The sequence below is a fragment of the Cavia porcellus genome, unplaced genomic scaffold, assembly GCF_034190915.1.
Source record: "Cavia porcellus strain 051 isolate PalLab524CR breed Dunkin Hartley unplaced genomic scaffold, mCavPor4.1 scaffold_23, whole genome shotgun sequence".
NCBI classification, from domain to species: domain Eukaryota; kingdom Metazoa; phylum Chordata; class Mammalia; order Rodentia; family Caviidae; genus Cavia; species Cavia porcellus.
The window spans coordinates 37,702,811-37,727,334 of record NW_026947506.1 but is presented as its reverse complement, the minus strand read 5'-3'; the positions used below and the strand labels follow the sequence as shown (position 1 = coordinate 37,727,334).

Genomic DNA, 24,524 nt, shown 5'->3' with positions numbered 1-24,524 from the left:
GTACAAGAATGAAACTCAGAACCTCATACTTGCCAGGCATGTGCTGTGCCAGAGCTGTATCTCCAGCCCAACCAATAGATTCTCATCTTGAAAAATTTGATCAAATTTTCATATTTATATATCCTGCTTAATTTATGGAAAATATGCAATTTTTGGTCATCCTGTATTTAAGTAATTGGACTGCCAGGCATGGTGGCACACAGCTGTAATGCAAACATTTAGGAGGCTAAGGCAACCCAGCCTGGGCTACATAGCAAGACCCTTATATCAAAAACTAAACACAATTGGACTGGTAAGTCGTTAACATCACAGCTTCATACGTGGCAGCAAATGTAGTCTGGCAGATCCTCCTTCCTCATGGAATCTTTTTAAGGAATGAGACACAGCTTAAAAAACAAGCTTTAATCAACTCCATAAAAATTGTTCTTATAATTGAAACTGGATAGGCCCATTTGTCCAGCAGGTTGCAGTTGATGGTTTCACATTTTCTAGGCTCAAGAACAGGGCGATCTCCTCTGTATGCCACAGGTGTCTGAGTGACAGTACAGATGCTTGATCAGCAGGAGGTAGGCGCAGATGGACTGGGGCAGCTATTTAAAGGATAGTCTGTAGCTCTGGCTGAAGGTACACCTTAAATACTGTCAAGCAGGTACACCACAAGAAAATATGCCCAGGAGAAAAAGAGAACCTAAAACTAGAGGGTCTACATCCCTCTCAGCTGCTGCTGCCTGGGCCTAGGGCCAGGCTGAGGCAGTGAGTGTACCAGGTTTGCAGGAAAGGCTCCCTTGGTTCAAATCATTTTGATAGGCACAGCTTCAGGATTCAGCAGGACATGGAGGAAGCAGGCATGACCTGGCCATAGCTCTGAATGATCCACCAGTCCTGGGGCTCACCAAAACTGGTATTGTATGAGGCCTGAGGGAAAAGGCCATCTTCCACATACCGCTTCTCAGAGCATAAGCCCCTCCCCAGCTACTCCCTCTCTGAGGGTGGGTATGCAGGAAGTCTCAGAAAAGAGGCACTGATGCTCAGGCAAACATGATGTCAACTTGGGATACCCGACTGAAGCATAGGTCCCTTTGTTTAAAAAAAAAAAAATTACAGCAAAATAATAGGAAACTAACAGATGTGGCCCCTCAGAACAGTGAACCCCAGCGAGTGTACCTGCTGGCTCTGGTTGGAGTTGAACCAACACTACTTTCAGCAGTTAAGTGCACACTCGCAATAACAGGGCCCCTCGGGCTGCTCTGAGCTGGCTCCAGCTGCTGTCACTGTCCACTGAGAAAGGCCAAGTGCCCTTTGGTGCATCTGTTGGCGTAGTGTCCTTTTTCACCACACTAGGAACAGCAGGAGGGAAAGGAGAGACAAAAATATAACACTGTTTTCAAGTGCAATTTTCAGTTACTCACATCAAACAAAAGATCAGAGAAGACTTCATATTCTCTGCAATGTACATTTCCTCTCAGACTCCAGCAGAAGGAGATCCAGGTGGTGAAGAAATTCGGCAGAAAGGAGTGAGGTCACCAGAAAATGACCTGACAGCTCAGCAGGGAGCTCCAATCAACCCATTCCTCACTTGCACTGGACCCCAGCATTCTGGAAGGGAACTCTCACAAGTGGGTGGTTGGATGAAGACCAAGCCCCTTGTGTGGCAGGCCAGTCACTTACCTCTGAGCCAAGATCGGGGCCCCCTGAGGAGATGGGAGCAAACAGTGCAACAGAAGCAACCAGACTCCTTTCCCAACTTGGGGAGCCACTACTGTGAACACAGGCGCCCAAACTTCCCTGCTGGTTCTTGCATATCTAAGCTATCCCTAGGGACATGTTTTGATCACAGACAGGAAATGGTTAGACTTGGATAAGTGAAGCTGGTAGTGACTTGTCCTGGTTATCTTTATCCCAGTCCTTCCATAGCATCGCCATTCTTGTGACCCCTCAAAACACAGCAGGAAATTATAGGGAAGGATGTGAACAACAGCCTCAAGCAGGGAACAAAGAGTTGCAAAGCAGCTGAGGGCAGCATCTCCTCTTCACCAGTCGGTACCCCCTGGGCCTCTGCACCCTAAGCCCCTGCTTTTTAGGCACTGTCTACTATCCTTATTTGGCATCCTGTTCTGTTTCCCTCACCCCAGTCCCATTCTGTTTGACCTGTGACTTTCCTATGGTTGAGTGGCTCAGATAGACACAATGTGATGACCAAGAGAGGAACCACAGGGCCCTACTTGTAGTACTATTTTTTTTTTTTTTTTTGTCTTTTTCATTTTTATCAGTACCAAGGATCGAACTCACGACTGCCTGCTTGCAAGGCAGGTGTTTATGCTGCTGAGCTAAATCCCCAGCCCTTACTTGTAGTACTTAACACATCTGTCTTCATAGCTCATCTCAGGAAATCTAGGTGTCTTTAATAGTAACAGCATGACACACCTGTGGTAAGAGAATGTCTAGTCCCCCAGGATGATTACTTCTAAAATCTCAGGGCTTAGACCTTACTTCACAGAGGCCCTGGTATTTCTGAGCTGGGCCAAGGGGATAGCTAACCTGCCATAGGATACGGAACATTTTTTTGTTCTTAAGAAGCAACAAGGGAATCTGTTCTGCAAGGGACACTCTCCCATCTGCCTCACTTTCTCCATCTGTCACCATCCCAAACTCTTCTTGCTGTTTATGGCTCAGACTCCAAAATCTCCCCAGTGATGTCTTTTCATGTGTACTTTCCCTCTGAGTGTCTTTAGGTACGTGCCTAGGTCCTTCCCACTATGAGCAAACTCCTCTGGGGCAGAGCAGGAGCTAAGGAATGCTGGCTGTTAGGACAGGACCAGGGATAACCCTCTTTTTTTTTTTTTTTTTAAATTAAGTGTGTCCTTTGACTCAGAACTTCCTCTTGTAGACATGTATGTCAGTGACATCTTAGCAGAGCCAACAAGGGGTCCAAGTGTTAGATTCAGACTCAGCACTATTATTTGGAGCAAACCATATGGCAGGTTTAATCACAGAAAAAGATTAGATTTCCATATATTGTCATGGAAAGAACCAAGACACTACAAGTTTTTTAAAAGGCTAGTATGTGGAGCTCCATTGATACTAAAATAATGTATCTAGGGTTATGTGAATAAGTTTAGAATAGGAGACCCCCAGATGTGGTATGAGGGTTCCGCTGGTGGGGTTTGTAAGTAACAGTAGAACTGTAATCAAGTGTGTAAACATGCTGAATACAGTGGCTCTTTTTAGGAAGGACAACAGTGAAGGACAGTGTTCTCATTGTATCCTAAACACTTTTATGCTATTTAAAAGTTTTACAAAAATCATGTACCAGGGCTGAGGATTTAGCTCACTGGCATAAGTGCCTACCTTGCAAGCGAGCAGTTGTGAGCTTGATCCTCAGTACCCCCCTCCCCCCCCCCGCAAAAAATCATGTACCAATCTTCTATTTTGTCAAATTTGTAGACTCATAGTCTTTGTGATTGTAGTTCTATTGCTGGCTATTTTGGCTCACTCAGATGGTGTGTTTCCTTGCATGTTAGTCAGTTTTTATTTATTGGTGATTTTTTTTTTTTGAGACAAGGTCTCACAATATAGTTTAGGCTGTCCTTGAATTCACTATGTAGCCCAGGCTGGACTCAAACTCAGTAATCCTCCTAACAGCTTCCCAAGTGCTGGGATTATAGGTATGTACAACCACACCCAGTTTTGCTTTGTTTTGTTTGTGTTTTGAGATTTTAATTATGAGATCATTCTTTGGAATTCTAGCTGTGGAATTCTGAACACTGCTGGTGAAGTTGCTCCTGCCTCCTTTTCAGCTCTCAACAAAGATGTGAACACAGGCCTAAACTTACGTAAAGGCCTGCCAGTAATGAGATTATAAAGGGATTTTTTTTCTTGCTTTCTACCAAGACAGAGATGAAAAAAGACACTTTTCTAGACAGTCCCCCCTTTCCCTGAGAGTTCCATTTATTTTGGGGTGTATGTGTGTTCTTGATTGAATTCCTTGAAGTGTTGGCTCAGAGCTTTGAGGCACCCATGTAGGAAATGAGAATGCCTCCAGGGCAGCCAGAGATGTCCAGAATCACTTTTTACCAGATACATTTATTTTGTTCCTAACTTTTGATTTCCTTCACATTGTTCTGGTGTTTTGTTTTGATGGTATTGGGGACTGAACCCATAGCCTTTGTATACCCTGGTTTTTTTAAAAATTTTTGTTTATTTATTAGTTGAGATAAGAGTTTTGCTGTATAGTCTGGGCTGGCCTCAAACTCATGGCAATCCTCCCACCTCAGCATCCCAGGTGCTGGGATTACAAGCATGTGCCACCACGCCTGGTTTACTTTATTTTTTGAGACAGGGTCTTGCTATATTGTCCAGGCTAGGTTTGAACTTAGGGATTTCCCTGCCTCAGCCTCTTAAATACCTGGGATTACAAGTATACAACACCATACCCAACTTTTCTTTTCTTGCAAACAGAGTCATTCATTCAGTAGCATGTTTTTCCTGTCTTTCACTTTGCCTTGGTGTTTTGCAAGAAGTATGATGTTAATGGTCTCTAGTACACCATAGTGGCCCACCATTTCTCTTACATCAGCAAAACAAAATGTTTTTCCTTTTTTTTTTTTTTGTTTTGTTTTGGGGATTGAAACGAAAATCTTCACACTGAACTAAATACCCAGCCCTTTTTTATTTTGAGATAAGGTCTTAAGTTGTCCAGGCTTTGTGCCAACTGGTGAGTCTCCTGCCTCAGCCTCCCAGAGTGCTGGGATTACAGATGTGCACTACCATGCCCAGGTAATTTTTCAAAATTAACCACACATACAGGGAATGAGGGAATGGCCACCCCCACCCTGTCCCTAGGTCCCAGGACTTACCTTGTAACAAGTGACCTGCTCCAGCGGCCGGGGTCCTCGGTTGCCTGCACTGCTGTTTTGACTCTGCATAACCCCGATGACCTGTGGGGCTCTCTGCTGATTGGGAGAAGAGTTCTGACTCGTTAACTGGATCAAGGAGGACGACCTTTGTAATGGCGGATTGTTACTTTGCTGGAAAGAGTTACACAACACGGTTTTACTGTGGAAAACACGTGCACGCAGACTACCAATGGGGTCAGGAAAAAAAGAGGGCGGGATTGTTCCCGCATGACCAGCAGGAAGAGGACTTCCACGATGACCCAGCTCAGGAGAGTGGGCAGAAGAGAAACTTCTGGTGATGGTGGCAGGAGCCGCTGCCCGAAAAACACCATGCAAACACACAAAAACGAAAAATAAAAGTAGAAATCAAAACACCAAAGAGACAAGAGGAGGTCTCTGGGGCAGTGGGGCAAGGGCATGATCAGGCCTTACTTTTGGTTCTGAGGTTCTAGCTTCAGGTCAGGATGAACGCTTGGTTCAGCCAGATGTTTAGCAGCCTACACGGCGGGCAACAGTCACAGAAAAACAGTTGGAGCCTGGCACGCTGACCTGTGGTCTACGGGCTGAGAGCCCTCCTCCAGGGAGTCACATAAGAAAGAGGGGGTGGGGGCTTGTGGGGAGGGAATCCACAGCAAGGCCACTTCTCAGGTGTGAGTTCTTGGCTCTTGCCCTATAGGACTGAGCTAGGAACAAACCCCCAGGCTGTCAGCTGTACCATGCCTGGGAATTCTGGCTTCCCCCAAGAAGAATTTGGTTGGTTTGGCATCTCCACCAGGGTGGGGTCTGCAGAGGGTAAGCACAGCCTCATACCCTCTTGGCCTACAGCAATGAAGAAGGCTAAGAGAGGCTTTGGCAATTGACTCAAGAGCCCAGCCAGGTAAGAGGTGAGGCTTCAAGGTCAACGGACCTGTTCAGGCCCTATCTAACCCTAGGCCAGCCTTGCTCTGGGCCCAACTCCACTCACGTCCCCAGACCCAGGGAGTCTTTAGTTTGGGAGATAGCAGAAAATCCACACTTGTCTATGGTACATATCTCTCTCTTCCAGTGCCCGAAGAGATGGACCAGCTGCATCGTGGGGCCATCTAGAAAATTAGAACCAGCTAGTCCTTTAGCCCTGGTCTTGCCATAGGAGTAGCAGTGGCCCTAGCATGAAGACACTTGGCCTAAGTTCTGCTCCTTCTAGGAGTCCCAGTCTCCCTGTTTGTAAGAGACAGCATCTGACCCAGCAGAAAAAGCAGCAGACACCAGCCCAGTTGTGGGGCAGACACTGCTGAGCCACAGTGGTACCTCCCATCACTCAGTCACACCCTCTGAACCCTGCCTGTCATCCTGCTCTAGGTCTTACTCACTGTGCTGAAGTTCTGTGCTTGAGGGAAAAAGGAAAGCGGCCCAGTGGGAATTCAGGTTTGGCAGATGTCCTCCATCTCTAATAGTACGTGCACACACCTCCTCTCCCTGAGTTTTCTGCTGGAACTTGAGGTCACTTCCTGTTCCTTCTCTCCTGCCTCCGAGCCCTTATCCTCCTCTCACAAGATTCCACCACTGGGTCTACAGCAGACTGCACACTGAGTTCTCTCCGTGGGGCAGCATGGCCAAGGAGGGGCCAGAATATACGGTACCTTTGTTGGAGGCTGTGTCTGCTGCGGCAGTGGGGGTTGCTCGGTGGTTCCCATGGGCAGTTCAAATCGGGGGCTGGTCACCAGCAGCCAGAGACAAAGTGAACAAGGGAAGAAAGGGCATGAGAGAAGATAGGCCAGGTGGTACTTAAAAAACCACTATAAGCCCTTGTACAAGTGAAAGTGACCCAAACCATGTGGACACAGGGTAGCACAAGAACTCAGCAATGCCTCTGGGAGACCTTGGGTAAGTGCTGCTCCAAGAAAAGAAGGCACAGGTGTCCTGTGTGTTTCTGAAACAAGCTTTCAGATTACCAGATGGTACATGACCCATAAAGATTAAATGCTGATCTAGGACAGCTGTCTTTGGGCTAAGTAGCAGCAGCCATCAGTAGCGGTTCTTCCCTCACCCTAGGCCTTGGTACCAATACCACCCCGTGACAAAGCCCCGCTCCCAGGAAGGACACAGCAGCAGCAGGACTTCAGACAGGAACTGTAGGCAGGGTACTCACTGCATGAATTTACATGAGGGGCCCTCCGGGCAGAATCCCACGAGGTAATTCACACAGATGACTCGCCGCGTATGCCGGTGCCTACACAGAGGACCTGCCAGAGCCAGTGTTCGGGTCACTCAGATGGCCCCTCTGCAGGAGAATACTTTAGTGTCCTCACTCCTAGCCAGAGCCACACCTACACTGACTGGAGTGCTGATTGCCACAGGACGGCTTCATAGGCTGGTTTTGCCTCAAACAGAGAGAATCGGAGGGACTCAGCCTCTCCACATTGGTCTCCTTACCCAGAATGCCAGTGAGCCAGGCCAGTTGGTACACACCTGTAATCCCAGCTACTAGGGAGGCCAAGGAAGGTGGATTGAGAATATGAAGCCAGCTTGGGCAATTTTTTGAGGTTCTGTTTCAAAAAACGGCTGGGGATATACCTTGGTGGTGAACATTTGACTTGTGTGAGCCCTGAGTTCAATCCCCAGTACCAGAGGGAAAGGGAAAAAAAAAAAAAAGAGACATGAACACATCCTCCACAAGGCCTGCTTGGGAGGGATATAGAAAGCTCTGGTTTTGCTGGGACAGGCAGAGCGATGTCCCAGGAGGACCAGCTGACAGGCTTGATGGTCATGTGGACAGGGGGTGCCATCCCATCCTGTACCTACCATGCTTGCAGAAGCCGCGGTCGTACCAAGGACAATCCTTGATCTTGGACTCTGGGTCAATGTGCAGGAAGGGGCACTCCTTATTGCTGCATTCTCCTGCAGGAAACCCAGACATGTGGTCTCCCAGAATAGAGCTTTTCCAAGCCAAAAAGGGGCCAAGAGGTTCTGGTGTCCAGTCTTGGCCATGCAAGTCCTGAGCCCAGGGCAGGATGTTAGTAGGGCTATGTAGGCCTCACATATACCTGTGCCTCTGAAAAGGATAGTAACACCAGCAAAGCCTTGGCCAGGGCAAACTCTCATCAGAATCCATTGTTTCACCCTTACCAAGGCAGAGGGGGCATCATGGGCATGTGGGAGCCCAGATAAGTAAATGTGCCCTTGAGACCAAGGCATGACTTTCCCCCTCTCGTTGACTGTTTGCTGGGACGGGACGGTTTGAGAACTCTTTTAGGATAACCACTGGGAGCTTAAGCCAGGGTCCATGGGGTATTATGGGGTAAGCTTTAGTGATGAAACAACACATGCGGACCAGGACGTTTCAGAAGCAAGCAGCCCAGGTGTCTGTCAGCTTTCGGACACAGCTCCCAGTATAACTATCTGCCACAGGGCTGGGGATTAGCTCAGCAGCATAAATACCGGCCTGGCACACGTGAGGTCGGGAGTTTGATCCCAGGTACAAAAAAAACCACCAAACTATCTGCCACCTCCAGGCTGGCCCTGTACAGTCTATGTTAACATACCCTGTTCATTAACCAGAGGAAACACAAGTGCCCTCTCCACAGGCTCAGCAGCCACTACTGCACCCACACTGACCCCACCACTGTCCAAGATGAATCTTCAGCCAAGACCAGGCCCTTCTTAGCCCCCCGCTTGGCCTCCTCTCAAGAGCCCCTCCTAGGTCACTCTGTCTGACAGGGAATCCAGCATGGGTCTCATCACTTTACTTCCTTCATGGCACTTTCCTTCTTTTTGCCACTGGCTTTATCAGCTGCCCCGTTACTAGGTCACTAGCGTAAGGACAAGTCTGCCCTCTTCACCGCCATCCCTCTAGAAGGAGACCCTCAACACTCAGCTGTGGCGCTTGACAGGAGCTGCAGGTGTTGCATATTCATGAAGGCAGGCTCTGCACAAAAAGGCAGACGGGACATAAGTGACTTCGGAGGGTGGGGAAGTTGAGCCCAGGACTGTCAGCAGGAAGGAGGGAACCCTAAGGGACAGCTCTAGGCCTAAATAAAGAGACCCTGCTCCATTCAGGTATTACTATAGGCAGAAGTGAAAAGGGGCTACAGATTGGCTGGCAGGATGATCTCAAGAGGGTGAGAGCTGGGAATCCTGGGTCTTGCTATCTGCTTTGACTTCTCAGCTTATGATGCTTCAGTAAAGTCACAACTATCATTAAGAACCCAGCAGTCAAGCCTTGCTGGGATGCTGAAATAATTACTGTCTCCTCCATCAAAAGCATTTTGAAAAAGCTTCCAACAGGCTTCTGACCTCCTGCCTGGCTCCTGCACAGAGCCTGGGGCTGGCAGTTCTGGGGCCAGAGTCAGCCCCTGAGCTGACCAAGATCTTCGATCTTCTTCTGGGACATCTCCAAGAATAGGACCAGAATGGAGATCTTGGCCACAAAGCTCTGTGTCAGCACCACTGCCTTTACCCTGTCCCCTGCTTTTCCATGCAGGCCACACATTCTCTAAGCACAGCTCAAAGCAATCTTTGCTTGAGATAAAAAGCAGGGCTCACTGCCACCAGAAGACAACCCTCCCACACCCACTATTCTGAGGGCTGTTAGGATGGTCAAACTACTGCCCAGGATCCTGCTTCCAGACAGAAGAAATCAGTTTAGGTCAAGGTGGTGGTAATCAAGGACTATGCTACAAGGAGATATGGATTCCAGGAGTAGGGCTGCCTTAAACAGAATCTAGGTCTCCAGCCCACTGTACTGTCTGCTTGCTCACCAAGATTCCTCCTATTCTCACTGTCCCAAAGTGCTCCAAACCCTACAGTATTGCAAAGACTGGGAGGGACTATCAGAGAATCGCTATGATAGCTCCTCACTGAAGAGCGAACTCAGGCTTGCAGGAACTGTCTAAGTTTTTCATCAGAAGCTGGCAAGATAGGAGAAGGCAGAGAGAGGCAGCAGGGCCTCAGCAGACACACCGGGTCTTGGTTTGAGAACCTGGTAGAGAACCCAGGATTCTGTGTGCCTTACCAAACTTTGAGTAGAAGTAGCATTCGGGCATCTTGGTCATGTCATACTCGTGTAAGAACTCACACTGGTCCCCTTTCTTGCACAGCCCCCGCAGCCAGTGTTTGCACACAACTGTCTTCTCACCGCTGATGTGGCGGAATGGACACATGCCTCCTGCCAAGGAAGAGAGGCCAGGATGTGAGGAGAAATGTGGGCTTGGGGAGCAGAAGCACCTCTGCTCCATACATTCTTGAAAGCAACATACCCTGGAAGGCAGTGAAGGCAGAAGATAGCCTGGTTTTAGGAAGTATAATGGCAAACATTTTAAACTTTGGTATCTCTGTTTTAGTTTGGAAAAATCAAACTAATACTGAATCATAATTTCATAGATATTATAAGGTGGAAGAATAACAAGACTGAAGTGAGATGGAGGTGGGTTCATTTATTCCTTATGAACATTTCTACTGGTACACAGACATGGAAAAATTGTAGGGGTAGTAAGAGAAAGGGTAAGGGTTGGAAAACTTCAAAGGATAAAGAAGATCATCAGGAGAAGCCTGGATTCCAGGCAGGCTCTGTTTCTTGTACCTGCACAGCCTTGAGATCCCAAAAAGATCAATTTCAGAGTTAAAGAAATGCAATGGACCAAGGGGAGGGGTGTCTTGCAGTCGCAGACCTGTCCCACCCAGATGGACCACAGCCATCCTCTGGGAATACTGGACTTGTAACTGGAGGCCTGTCAGGACCACTGGGAAGGGCTCAGTAGAATAAGGCTATACCTAGCAAAGATCTATACCAGCTCTGACCAGAACTTTCTGCAATGGTGGAAGACAATGATCTATACTCCTGCTGTCTAATGCAGCAGCAGCCACGTGTGGCTTTTGAGTTCTTGAATCATTGCATGTGACAGAGAAGTGCATTTTTCACATTATTAAATTTCAATTGGAATTAGGCACATGGGGCTGGTAGCTACCATACTAGTGGATAGTTGCAGTAATCTATGTTAAGGAATGGTTGTGTTAGCAAATGGTGGTTGGCCAGAAGGCAGAATAACTGAGCAAATATGTTTGTTGAGAATGAGAACAGGAGCAGTGGGGGCATGACCCCCTGAGCAGGCAGTGTGAGGATAGCTGATTGATCTACCTGGAAGGTCTACTGTGTTAGTAGCAAAGGACTATTATAAATCCACTCATATCATCCATGTAAACTATCTCTTTGGTCTAGTTCTACATTCCCCATTCAAGATTCTGATTAAGATTTCCTGAATAAATTTCCCTGTAGGGGGAACCAGACTTGTACATGGCATGGAAGGTCCCACTAGCAATATTTAAAGTGGACAGATACAGTCTGACTTGTACAGCCTCTGTGGGGTCCTAGTAAGTGTAAATAGGACCCCACACAAAGGTTACTGCAGGTCATCTGCTGAGAAGCTAGAAAACAGTGAGCTGGTACAGACTGACCACAATATTATCCTGCAGGAGGCAACACAGGCCAGACATTGGTAGCTTACCTGTCTGCCAGGAGTGGTTAGGTGGTCAAAGGGCACTTTGGGAAGCATGTTGAAAACTCAGGACTCTTACCTTTGCCACAGGCAGCTTTCAAAAAGAATTCACAGACAGCAGCCCCTGACTCTGTAGAAAGGAAAAAAAAAAGGGACAGCATCAATTAAAGCTAGGTGCTACTGCTATTAGCAATCACTGAAGACAGAGTGAGGGGATCCTTCTGGCCTTTGACCCAGGGTACAGGAAACAGTGGCAGAGATGCAAATTCCAATTAAGCCAGGCCAAAAGCTGCTTATTTCAATCATTCCCTAAAAAATAAGAAATGTACACTGAGACAGAACATTACTTGGTACTTTCTGAGAAGTTCCTGGAAGGGAAACGCTGTCAAGTTAAGAGAGTGGGTGGGGAAGGCAGATAGAGCCCAAAATCACAGAAATGAGTTAATTACCCTCAACTCAGACCTCCCAAGAGGCCCAGTTCACAGCCACCTTGACATGAGGTAGAGGGAATAATGGTTTCACAGCTAATGGGACCCTATTTTAAAATAGAATAAAATAAATAAATAGGGCTGAGGATGTACTTTAGTGTGACAGTACTGGGTTCAATGTCTAATACTGAAAAAAAACATCTTAAAGAGTATTTCTGGTCTTTTGCTCTTTTTAGAGATTAGGGCTTCATTCCTTAAAGCTATCAATCCAGTCTAGAGACTGGTTCTCAAGTAGATGTGATAAGAGTATATCTTAATTATCACCAAAAAATCAAATAACAACAAATATTCTTGAGGCTATGGTGGGGAAGGAATCCTTCTGTATCATTGGTGGGAATGTAAACTATACAACCACTATGGAAATCAGTATGGAGATTCCTCAGAAAAATAAAACTAGAAATTTCACTGGACCCAGCTATTCCCGTTCTACGTGCCTTCCTTAAAGAGCTAAAGATGTCATATTAAAGTGACACATGCATACCCATGTTTGTAGCAGCAAATTCATAATAGGTAAATCTTGGAAGCCAACAGATAAGTGGATAAAAAATGTGGTGTTAACATACAGTGGAGTATTACTCTGTCATAAAACATAGATTTGAGTCATTTGTAGGAAAATAGATATACCTTGAAACCAAAATTTTAAGTGAAATAAATCACATACATAAGGTTAAACATCACATGGTTTCTTTTACATGAGAAACCCAAAATACTATATAAAGAGCAAAATAAAAGATACTAGCTAGTGGTGGTGCATGCCTGTAATCCCAGTACTAGAGAGGCTGAGGCAGGAGGCTCTCTATAAATTCAAGGTCAGCCTGGGCTACAAAGTAAGCTCAAGGTCAGCCTGAACTGCACAGTGAAACTGTCTAAAAAGACAAAAAATAAATAAAAAGATACTAGAAAATAGGGAGAAAGATCTTTTTCAAATGAGAACAGGATGGAGGGAGAAAAAAAGAATCGTGATGTACTACATACATGTCCCAACTCCCCACAACAAATGCACTGTATTTTCCTGAAAGATCTAACTAGAAAATAAGCCCTAGCATAGTTTTTCAAGATGTTTGTAATATAAGCACCCTCCCCAAAGCCCCAGTTAAAATCATCAGCCAGGCAAGGTATGATGGTGCACACCTGTAATCCTAGCACTTTAGAAGCCCATATAGTGAGTTTAAGGCCAGCCTGAACTCCATAGCAAGACCTTGTCTCAAAAAAGATCAGCCAGATGGATACATTTAGTATTTTGGTTGCAAAACACAATAAAATAGTATTAACTTATAATTAAATATCAACACTAATACTTAAAAATGATAATATGATTATTTGCAAATACTTATTAAGTAGGTGCCTTTGGATGAGAGGTAAATGCCTACATAAATGAATTCAAGACACTGCTGGATGACCAACTGGAAGAGACACAATGCACAAATGACCACGCATAGATGATAACAGACATGATTCTGTCTAATATGAACCTTCATAATTTAATACATCACATGTTGTTAACAGACATACTCAGTGCACTTGTGTGAAATAAAGAAACACTTTCTGAATTTTGGTGTCTGCAATTTTTCATCGCTTTTGTATGGCCCATAATTATCATTATTTTTGTAGCCACCCCTGACTCATAAGTCTTCAATTAACACTTGATTTAATGGAAACTTTGTGAAGCCCAGCTTGTAAGAGGTCATTACTTGGGTGAAGAATTGATGGGATAAAAAATCACTGACAGCTGTGCTGCTAATGGACCATGAGCAGGCTACATGGACAGAAGTACTCATTTTAGGAAAGCTTTATTGATGGACCCAAGAGATTAGGGACAGTGATTCTACAGAACTGGAATTACAAGAAATCCGGGCCAGAATTTGTGGCTTGGAGAGTTATAATAATGTTTCAGAAGGAGAGGCTTTCGTTGGTTAAAAAAAAAAAAAAGTTTCAGAAGAGGACATGACTGTATTTGAATGTAGATTTTTATATATGAATAAATGTAAATTTTGTACATGGATAAACATAGATTGCTGCATACCCCCTGAAAATAAGCCCTATTGTGTCTTTTGGAGCGAAATGATTAAGAACTGCTCTTATTTTGGGGAAATATGGTAATTACACATACTACAAACATATACGATAATAATAAAAACTAAAAACTGTAGGAAAAAAGCGTGCTTTAAAGGTGCGAACTTTTTGCAAATGGGGAGGGGATAAATAGATGGAGACAGCGGATGGGAACATAAAAAGAATTAAGATGTTATATACATGTACCAACTCAAGATAAATGTAATTATGTACTATAAACATATACAAATAAAAAAAGAAAGAAAAGGTTCATAATTTACAGTTCTCCTCAAACTGTGATGGGAATGAAGGCCAGGGACCAGTGAGGGCCATGACCTTGCTGGGACTTAACATACTGGACACATCACAAAACTCTGGGCAGAACATGTCAACCAAATCTGAAGTCCGGGGCTAGACATGTAAATAATCCTCCCTATGAACAAGTGTGTGGGGCTTATCATTGTACCCACCTCTAGAGGTAGACTTGTGGTGCCAGATGGGAGAAAGTTCTGAGGGAAGAGGTTACCTGGCACGGATTGTTCTGTGTCAGGGGCCACCAAAAGAAGAAAAGTTTCAAGTGGATGTGTACGTGGAAGCACTAAGGAATCAAAGGAGCAGAGAGGCAGGTAAGAGAGAGCCTGTATGAATCTGAACAGCTGCTTACAAGAGGCATCTGTGTATAAAAAATTAGTTGGTTTGATGAATGTGTATTGCTATAAACACTGTCTTGCACAGAAGTATCAATAATAGAGGAAAGAGTTTTGGTGTGTGTTAAAAAGTAAAGGCAGAAAGAGAGGCTGACAGGGATAGAGAGTAAAAGCATCAGCTACCACATTCTGGTAGTAAGGGGAGACAGCATGGAATGCTGGAGAGGTCCTCAGACTCTACCATGCATTGAGTGGTCATAAGTCCCTTCCACACCTGGCTTCAGGTTCCTCATCAACAGACTGAACTGTGACCTCTAACAGCCTGCTGAGTTACACTAGGCTTCAAGGATTTCCAGAAAAAAGTGAAGAAGGAAACTGCTGGTTCCTCTCTTTTTTTAAGGAGTTTTGTTATGCAGCTCAGGAGGACCTCCAATTCGTGACCCTCCTGCCTGTTTCCTGAATACTGGGATTACAGGCATGCCTCACCACGTTTTAGCTGCTGGTTTCTCTAAAAGTGCAAGATATCCCCCCTGAGTTGGTAAGGGTGAGAAGCCAGAAGTTACCATGTGAAGAGGGAGAGTTAAGGGAACTCAGACCAAAGGTCCACAACTGGGGCTTAGATGTGGCAAAGAAATTCAGGAAAAACGAGTTCTAGGCAGGCCCTGAAATAGGGATGAGCTCCCAGGAGTGCGAGTACCAGGAAAAGAATAGTTTGAACTGTGGTTGGTACGGTGAAGGAGAAGCGGTCCTTCCCTCGGTTGATGTCCTCCAACAGCCTAACTTTGATGAAAGCAAGAAGGCCCTCCAAGTAGGGAGCCGGGGGTGAGGAGGCTAATCTAGGTCGGACTTTCCCCTAGTTTGGGAAGTGTGCTAGGGGAGGTTTCCGTGCAGGATCACCGGCCTTCACGCTAGAAGCAGTCAACCACGGATAAGGTCCTGATCTCCTAAAGATAAGTGTGGAATAGCCACAGGGTATCAAAGACCAAAGGAAGGGGACTCCAGGTCAAAAGGAGGGGAGAACCGGTCCCAGGACCAGGGAATGGGTCTTGGTCCGAATGAAAAAGTCCCAGGCCTAAGAGGAAGAGTTCCCGAGTGCGAAATACAGAAGAGGTCCCAGGATCGGGGTAAAAGTCTTGGGGACCGGGTCCGACCCAGTCTCACCCGCCCGCCCGGGCCCCGCGCTCACTGTCCATGCCGGGGAAGGGCAGCGGCTGCGCCCCAAGCTGCTGCTCCACGGCGATTTCCAAGTCGAACTTGATGTGGTCCACGCTGGCAATAATTTCCTGCATGGTGGCAGCGGCGGCCCCCCGGCACGGCTCCCTTCAAGTGTCTCGCCGCCCTCACTCCCCTTTCTGCCACCCGCTCCGCCACACACAGTCCTCCTCCGCCGCGCCCGCCGCCGCCGCTGCCCGAGGAATGCCGGGAGCTCCGGGAGCCCGCGCCGGCCCTTTTGCCTGTTCAGACACGGCCAATCGAGCGCCAGACCCGGGTAGCCGCCAGCCAAACTTACGCTTCTCCTCGCCGGCAACTTCAATTTCAGCCCCTGAGAGCTCAAGCCGCAGACTACGCCTGCGCGAGGCCAGGTCGAGGCGGGCACCCAAGAGGTTGACCTCCGCGCTGAAGCAGAGACTAGTGGAATACCGGTTCTGCGGTCGCATTGTGTTTCGGGTGAGTTCCTACTCGATTCTCGCAGGAATCCCGGGACCTGGGCGGAGGGGCTCTTAGGGCCGAGTGGAGAAGCTCCCGAGTCTCAGTGAGACAAGCGATCCCAGGGCCAGAGGAAGAGCCCTGGGTCCCGCGTCTGAGCCGGTCTCACCGCTTGCCCGGGCCCCACGTTCACTGTCCAAGCCAAGGAATGGAACTCAGCCTCTGAAATCCAGCGTGCTGACAGGGGGGTCTCGTCAGTGTCGGTGAGCGTTTGTAAGGGTCTGCAGATGGTTGGGTCCTCAAAAGAAGATGGCCACCGTGTGTTTCTAATTCAGAGATTTTATTTTTAAATGTTTATTTCTGTAGTACTGGGGATTAAACCCAGGGCCTCGGTATTGAGCTACATCCCTGCCCCTTTCTAAAATACCTAGGATGGGCCGAGGATTTAGCTCAGGGACATTAAGCATTTGTTTGGCAAGTGCGAGGTCCTGAGTTCCATTCCCCGGTACCAAAAAAAAAAGTAAAATAAAATAAAATAACTAGGTTGTTCTCAAACTTGGAATTCTCTTATCTCCCCCATCCAGGGTGCAGGGATTACACCAGCACGTGCACCACTACACCCCACCTTCTAATTCCAGGGGTTAAACCTGAGTAAATTAATGAATTTAGTAGGCAGAAAATTCCACCTTCACTTTTTTCTATGTGAAACTTAGCATTTCCTTTCCTGACAGGCAGAGCAGCATTAGCGTTGTGTGAAATTTCTAGTGTTGCTAAGTGTAAATGGTAGTTGGAAACAGGATTTGTACAACTATGAAGTTTTAACTCTGCTTCAAAATTATGATTTGTTACATTAAAAAGAAACATGTAGTAGTATACCATGTATAAACATTAGTATAGTATTATTGTAAAACGGGTACAGTACCCCAACAAGTCCCTGTCCTGGGCCTCAAACTGCTGTTAACTCTGAGGTCTTTCCAATGGTGACCTTCTAATATTAGCAGACCTTTCTGATATTTTTTATTAAAGAGTTTAAGAATTCAGGTTGGACTCTAGCCCAGCCCTGCCCAAGAGACACATTGTAAGCTATATTTGTGTATTATGTATGTATATGTATGTGTGGTACTGGGAATGAACCCAGGGCTTTTGCACTAAGCTGCATTCCCAGCTTTTTCCTTGTTTTTTTTGTTCTTGTTTTTGTTTTGCACAGTGAATTGAACTCAGTACCTTAAGCTTGCCAGGCAAGGGCTTGTGCCACCCCAGCCCTTTTTTTAATTAAAAAAAAAATTTTTTTGTCCAACAGAAATATACAAGCACATGTATTATTTTAAGTTTTCAAGTAGTCATATTAAAAAGAATTTGTGAAATTATTGTTACTATATTTTATTTAGTCTAGCATATTTTAAGTATTATTTTAGGATTTTTAAAAGTTATATCATGTGTATTTGATATTGTGTGTCAGAATCCTTGAAATCTGGTAAACAGAAGTCTCTGTTTAGATTGGCCCATTTCAAGTACTTGGTAACTACATGTGGCTAGTGGCTGTTATTTTTATATTATTGTATTTATTTATTTTGAGACAGGATTGTGCTTTGTAGTGCAGGCCAGCCTTAAATTCACTTATATAGTCCAGGCTGGCCTCAGATTCACAGCAATCCTCTTGCCTCAGCCTCTTGAGTGCTGGGATTGCAGGCATGTACTAGCATGCCCAGCTTAGTAGCTGCTGTCTTAGCATATTTGACCAGATTTTGCAGAAGAGAAATGCTTGAGTTAGCCTCCATTTGCAGAGGCCAAAATGCCAACATTTTTTCCCAGTAATAGATTATAATAGCTATAACTTTTGACCACTTATTAAAATGCTAGACATTGGTCAATTTATGCCAATCATGGTGTCACATACCTATAATCCTAGCACTCTGGGAGGATGAGGCAGGTACTCATAAATTGAAGCCAAGCTTGGCCAGTTTATCATCTTAAATTCTGTCTTTAAAAATGAAAAGGGGCTGGTGACATAGTTCAGAAGAAGGCTCTAGGTTCAATCCCTAATCCTGAAAAAATAAAAACACCTCAATTTAATCTTGTAGTTGAAAAAATCAAGGCAAAGAAGGTCAAGTAATAGGACTCAACACAGAGGTCTGGCCAGGACCTGAAACCCAGCTCTGACTTCAGTGCCATGTACTTGAGGATGTTAGCTTATGTCTAACAAGTATTTAAGTGGGTGTCAGTGTTGTACTTACATGCTATATATTGCTGCAGTACTATGTGGATCACTTTACTGTTAATCTCAGTTCAGTCTTGGTTACTTTTTCGTTTTTGAGACAAAATCTGTAACACCCACAAGTTAAAGGAGAAAAGCTTATTTTAGCTCACAGTTTGTAAAGGTTTAAGTCTGTAGTCAGCTAGTTCCAAGGCAAGGCAGCCTGAGGAGGAAAAACAGTCTGAGGCAGGGCAGCCAGAAGGCAAGATGCAGCAAAACTGTGAGCCTCCCTTTCCTTTTTATCCCATCCAGTCTACATGCCTGTTGATTGGTGCTGCCCACCCGCTGGATCGGTCCTTTCATTATCTACCATTATTGGTCCTATTCATTATATACCAGAACTATGCTAAACCAATCAGTGGGTTTATTTAGTTTTCACACAACCTTAATCCATATTCATACACTGGAGAGCCAGCCACCTCTGAAAAGCCCCACCTGTGAGCACATGAGGCTCTGGGGGGACATCTAAATACAAGCCATAGCAAGATGCTAGTGGTTGTATATATTTTTGTTTTTTCCTGTGATACTGGGAAATTGGATTTTTATTTTATTTATTTATTTATTTATTTATTTATTTATTTTTGTCTTTTTTAAGACAGTCTCGCTTTGCACTTCTGACTGGCCTTGGGCTCACTTTGTAGCTGACCAGTCTCAAATTTTGCAATGATCCTCCTGCCTCAGCCTCTTGAGTGCTGGGATTTCAGGAGTGCACCACCACACCTGGCTGTGGATTTGTTTTGTTTTTGAGACACAGTCTTACAGAATTATTCAGTCTGGTTCTGAGCCTGTAAACCTTCTGCTTCAGTCTTCCAGAGTGCTGGGATTTTAAGTGTGCACCACCACAGCTGGTTCATAGAGAGCTGTTGCAAAGCTGGAATCTGAGCTGAAACTTCTTTAACTTCAGGACCCATGCTTGCAACCACCTCTCTGTCTTTCTGCCTTTTGTAAGTGTGAACCTGAGTTGACTTCCTTGTTTTTTTTGACTTGCTCAAGGTGCCATTGGAACAGGAAAGCCAGAGATGGACCTTGTGAGACTTGCCCGGCTCTTCTCCAGCCCTTGCCCTGTGAGACTGTCTATCCTCCAACATCTCAACCCACTTGGAGCCCAATGGGCAGGAGGCAGGGAGTGGCTTGCCATGTGGCAGACCTGGCCAGTGTCAGCCTTCAGTAGTTTTTCCTGCCAACTGCCACCAGGCCAAGGGAACCAGAAGAACATGAGCAGCCTGCCCTCCAACCCAAGCCAGCCCAGCTCCATGGACCCTCAGGAGGAAGAGGAGGAGGAAAGTTTTGGAACCCTCTCCAACAAGTACTCTTCTCGGAGATTATTTCGCAAATCAACAGCTCAGTTGTATAACCTGCAACTAAGGGAACAAAATGCTGAGGAAGATGAGGAAGGTAAACTGGAGCCAAAATCCTGGCAGGGTCGGAAGAACACGCCATACTGGTATTTCTTTCAGTGCAAACGCCTGATCAAGGAAGGAAAGGTGAGGAGTTTTTCTTCCTGCTGGGGTGGTTATTTTGTGCATTTGGAAAGCAACCCAGTCTTTTCAGCTGCTAAATGTTGGTATACTCCGCACTCAGCCGATGAGCCTTACCTCTCTATCTTTGCTCACTCTAGTGATCCATCAGCCTCATGGCATTGAGTATCCCCTGGCTGCTGTAGTTATGTTCGGATCTCTAGCCCTGGCCTTTCTGTGAACCCCTCATCTGTGTATTCCTAACACTTATCCTCATAGCTACCTGTACAAATCCAAGCCTGACATTTTTGTTCTTAACCTGTTTACCTCACACTTATTTTTCCTACAGTACTGGGGATTGAATTTAAGGCCTTTGCATTGAACTACTGTCCCAGCCCTTTTTTTGTATTTTTAAAAAAAAAAATTTTTTTTTTTTTTTTTGGTTTTTTTGAGACGAGGGAGGTCTTACTAAGTTCAGACTAGCCTTGAACTCAACTTTGTAGCCCAGGCTGGTTTCAGACTCACAGTGATCCTTCTGCCTCAGCCTCTTGAGTGCTGAGAACATGGGCATGCACCACCACGCCTAGCTCTGAATTTTATTTTTATAGAGTGTCTTGCTAAATTGCCCAGAATGTCCTTAAATTTGTAATCCTTCTGTCTCACCCCCATTGAGTTTTAGTATTATAGGCATGTGCCAAGGTGTCTTGCTTTCTCCATACTTCCTTTATCTCACTAAATGGCAATACCAGTATTTCATTTCACCAAGACCACGTTTCCTAAGTGTTTGGTTTTTTCACTGTGTGTGTGTGGTGGGGTGGGGAGAGAGACAGAGGGAGAGAGAGAGAGAGAGAATGTTAGCTGAGGTAGGTAAACAGGCCTTTATTGAGGGCACAGGAGATGCTTGAGGAGACACTAGCAGCCTTCAGAAGCTTAAAGAACAATCACAGCTTTTTTATCTGAAACCTAACAGAGGCGGAGTTAAAGGGGCAGGCAGAATGACATCCTGACCGCCAATAGAAAGAGCCTCTGCACACTGCAGTGAGCTGGAGGTTTAACTTACGAAGTTGTGAAATTAATACCAGGGGGCTCTGTCCAGCATCAAAGGCAGCTTGTACCTGAGGAAAAACCTATCACTTAGGTCATGCTTCTTTTGTTTCTTTCTCTTACCACCTGTACCTCCACATTGTTGCCACCCCCATTTCTCACAGCCATAGCTTGAATGCCCAGGAATAGCCTCCTAAACCTCCTCAGTTATTAAGACACTTGTTTCTGGGCTACCAGCTGTTTGTGTGATCTCTCATCTTGCTAACTGCTCACAACACAGAGCTGTCCTGTTGAACAGAAAGCAGATCATATTAATCTTCTTCCCAGGACCGCCAGTACATTCGGTGGTGTTAATGTTCATTTTCTGGCTGTGATGTAGGTTAGTAGTAGAGCAATTGTATAGCGTGCTTATGACCTTGGGTTCAATCCTTAACACTAAAAAAAAAGTCTGGTGGGAGTATAGCTTAATGACACAGTGTGTTCTAGTTTGCTTGAAGCCCTAGGTTTGATCCCTATTCCGCAAGAAGAGTTGAGGATGGTGGTACACTCCTGTAAACCCAGCTATGTGAGAAGCTGAGGCAGATTGCAAGTTCAAGCCTACCCTGACCTATTTAGTGACTTAATGAGACATTGTTTCAAAATAAAAATTAAAATTGAACTGGGAATATAGCTCAGTGCAAAGGCCCTGGGTTCAGTTCCCAGTATAGCAAATAAATAAATAAATAATTTTTAAAAGCTCACTTTCCTGGAAATTGATAATGACTTTACTGTATATTTATGTTTGAAAATCTCTTAATGGTGTATACTAAAGGTCATATGGATGAAATGAAGGGTGTCTGGGATTTGCTTTTAAAATGCTGTTTAGAGCCAAGCATGGTGTGGTACACCTGCAGTCCCCACATGAGAGACTGAGGCAGGAGCATTGCTGCAAGTTCAAGGCCAGCCTGGAACTACATAGCGAGACCCTGACTCAAACATGCCATTTAGAGCTGTGCACGGTGGCACATGCTGCTAATCCCAGCTATTTGGAAGATTAAGGCAGGAAGATTGCAAGTTTGAGGCTAGCCTGGGCAACCTAGCAAGACCACTCTCAAAATGTAAAAATAAAAAATAGGATTGGGGATATAGCTTAGTGGTAGAGCACTTGCCTAGTATATGGAAGGTTCTAGGTTTAAGCTCCTGTACTATATATATATATTTTTTAATTGGTACCGGGGATCAAACTCATGACCACGCGCTTACAAGGCAGGCGCTTATGCCCTGAGCTAAATCCCCAGCCCCGAGCTCCTGTACTATAAAAGCAAAAACAAGAAAAACATCGTAAAAAGCCAGGCATGATGGCACACACTTGTAATCCCAATACTCTGGGAAGATGAGGCAAGAGGATCACAAGTTCAAGTACAGCCTGTGCAACTGAGTGTTTTAGTAAAAACTGATACCAAATCTCTCTTATCCCTCAAAAGCAAGGAATAAGGAAGCCTAGCATAGTGGTACATACCTATTATCCCAGCACGTGGAGGGTAAGGCAGAAGGATTGCTGAGTTTGAGGCCAACCTACGCTACATAGTGAGTTCGGAGCCAGCCTGAACCACATGACAAGGCCCTGTCTCAAAAAAAAAAAAGGAGAAGGTGAGGATATAGTTCAGTAGTTCAGTGCAAAGTCCTGAGCACAATCCCCAGTACTACAATAAATAATAACTAAACAACCATACTGTTTGGAAGAGGTTTGCAGAATTGACCACCCATTTATAATCCCTATAGGTGATATTTTATATACATCTTGAATTCTTCATAATGAACAGTTAAGTAAAAGCTAAGGTCCTCACAATGGCTTATCCCTCCATTACTTTTCCACTCTCCTCCCCTTTCCTCCTTTACCCCACTGCAGTCACCGTAGCACTTCACTCATTCAGCTCCCACGTGTACTCCTGCCTCAGAGCCTTTGCACTGTCTGTTTTCAGAGAGCTGTTGGGCCGTCTGCCTTACCTTCAAGTCTTTGTTCACATGTCACCTTCTGGGTAAGGACTTACTTGGCTGTATCTAAAAGTGACTCCCCCACACCCTTGTTCAGCACTTCTTAATTTATTTTTTGTTCGAACACCTACCATCATCTGGCAAAAAGACATATTTCTCTTTTCTTTTGTTTCTTTTCTCCCTCCCAGCTGGCCGAGGCTCTGGAGCTGTTTGAAAGGCAGATGCTGAAAGAGGAGCGACTGCAGCCACTTGAATGCAACTACACAGTGCTGATCGGGGGCTGCGGGCGAGCAGGCTACCTAAAGAAGGCCTTCCGGCTCTACAATGACGTGAGTGTGGGGCAGGGCCGAGGGCTGGCACAGGCTTTGAGTGCAGAAAGATCTAAGTGCAGATTTGGGCGTGCCACTTGCTAGTACATTACCCTGACTGGGTGGCTTAAGCTCCTGGCATCAGATTCATCACCTGTCAACTAGAGATGACCTTGGACTATTAACTGAAATGATGTGCAAGTGCTTCAGAACCTGCCTTGGCCACAGCGGGCCCATGCGGCCTCTTCTCTGCTGCCATGCACAGTTGGCTTGTGCTCCTTTTTACCCCCATACCTGCACATGCATATACTCTGCTTCCAAGTCTACTTCTTTGGAAAGGACTTTATTTTTATACCAGGAATCAAACTCAGCACCTTGTTGCCAGGCAGGCTCTGCGCCACTGAGCGATAGCCCTGGCCCTGGAAAGGAATTTTATTATTCCTGGAAAATCACTTTACTTTGCACTCATGTCTCTTGGGTATATCATCGTCACTGTCAGAGCCAACAAGCTGTTTCCTGCATGAGTCCAGAAAGAGCCTCACCTCTGAGGACCATTGACTTTTTCTGAAGAGAGCCCATCTCCTGCAGCTAGAAACTAGCGTTTTCACTCCAGTAGGAGCTCCTGGGAACCCCGGTCATATTATTTGCCACACACTGCTCCATGCCTGATGATCTGTAACTGCAGTCCAGGGAGAGAAACTGCACTTACAAATAGAAAAGTAATGTCAGCCTTTGAAAGACCTAAAGTGCTGTCCAGCACTGCGCTGGAAAGGCAAAAGGCCACGCTGACAAGAGAGCTGGCTGAAAAAAAAGCCAGGTGTGGTGGTGTACTCCTGTAATCCCAGAACTCTGGACACTAAAGCAGGAGGATTGTCGCAAGTTTGAGACCAGCCAGGGCTACAAAGTGAATCCAAGGTCAGCCTGAACCATGTAGCAAGACTCTGTCTCAGAAAGACCAAAAAAAGGGCAGGGATTTAGCTCAACAGCATAAGTGCCTGACTGGCAAGTGCAAGGTCATGAGTTCAGTCCCTGCTACAAAAAAAAAAAAAAAACTGGCTGAAAAGCATTCAGGTGCCAGGCAAAGAGCCAGGGTGCAGGTGAGACAGTTGTTGGAGTTGTTGGAGACAGACTGGTAGCAGCCCTGAGGGTCTTTTTTTTTTTTTTTTTTTTTTTTGGTAGTGAGAACTAAACTCAGGACCTTATGCTTGCCAGGCAGGCACTGTGCTGCTGAGCTATATCCCTGACTTCATCCCTGAAGATAAAGTGATTGCCCTGCATGTAATCCAGA

General features: G+C 45.6%; 2 protein-coding genes across 8 annotated transcripts in view; one reads left to right on the top strand and one right to left on the bottom strand.

The window, feature by feature from the left end:
• Positions 1 to 387: 387 nt before the first annotated feature.
• Positions 388 to 15,929, bottom strand: Cpsf4 (cleavage and polyadenylation specific factor 4). 6 transcript variants are annotated; one of them, XM_063234174.1, is made up of 10 exons: positions 15,739 to 15,929; positions 11,445 to 11,495; positions 9,886 to 10,038; positions 7,677 to 7,772; positions 7,024 to 7,117; positions 6,515 to 6,587; positions 5,328 to 5,392; positions 4,857 to 4,952; positions 1,165 to 1,337; positions 388 to 532 (listed from the first exon to the last, which is right to left on the bottom strand). In XM_063234174.1, the coding sequence occupies exons 1-9, from the start codon at positions 15,839 to 15,841 to the stop codon at positions 1,208 to 1,210; spliced, it is 861 nt and encodes a 286-aa protein (XP_063090244.1). In that variant the 5' UTR covers positions 15,842 to 15,929; the 3' UTR covers positions 388 to 532; positions 1,165 to 1,207. The 6 variants fall into 6 exon arrangements, 5 of the variants coding, with proteins under 5 accessions (XP_063090244.1, XP_063090243.1, XP_003470065.1 ...); XR_216308.4 differs by lacking the exon at positions 5,328 to 5,392 and having other exon boundaries at positions 4,857 to 5,027; XM_063234173.1 differs by having other exon boundaries at positions 388 to 1,337.
• Positions 15,930 to 16,086: 157 nt separating this feature from the next.
• Ptcd1 (pentatricopeptide repeat domain 1) overlaps positions 16,087 to 24,524 on the top strand; it is a 24,747-nt gene continuing 16,309 nt past the window's right edge. The window contains exons 1-3 of one of the 2 annotated variants that reach the window (XM_005003705.4): positions 16,087 to 16,220; positions 19,447 to 19,937; positions 23,117 to 23,257. In XM_005003705.4, the coding sequence (XP_005003762.1) occupies positions 19,473 to 19,937; positions 23,117 to 23,257 (606 nt within the window). In that variant the 5' untranslated portion in view covers positions 16,087 to 16,220; positions 19,447 to 19,472. Of the gene's footprint in view, positions 16,221 to 16,325; positions 16,463 to 19,446; positions 19,938 to 23,116; positions 23,258 to 24,524 lie in introns of those variants that run through there. The other variant, XM_063234170.1, reaches the window with a different exon arrangement.

Coding starts and splice junctions, on each gene's coding strand:
- Cpsf4 (XM_063234173.1), bottom strand. CDS start 15,841: ATGCAGGAAATTATTGCCAGCGTGGACCACATCAAGTTCGACTTGGAA. Junction 6,588..7,023: donor CCCTCATGTAAATTCATGCA/GTGAGTACCCTG, acceptor GCTGGTGACCAG/CCCCCGATTTGAACTGCCCA. Junction 5,393..6,514: donor AGACACAGCCTCCAACAAAG/GTACCGTATATT, acceptor CCCGCCGTGTAG/GCTGCTAAACATCTGGCTGA.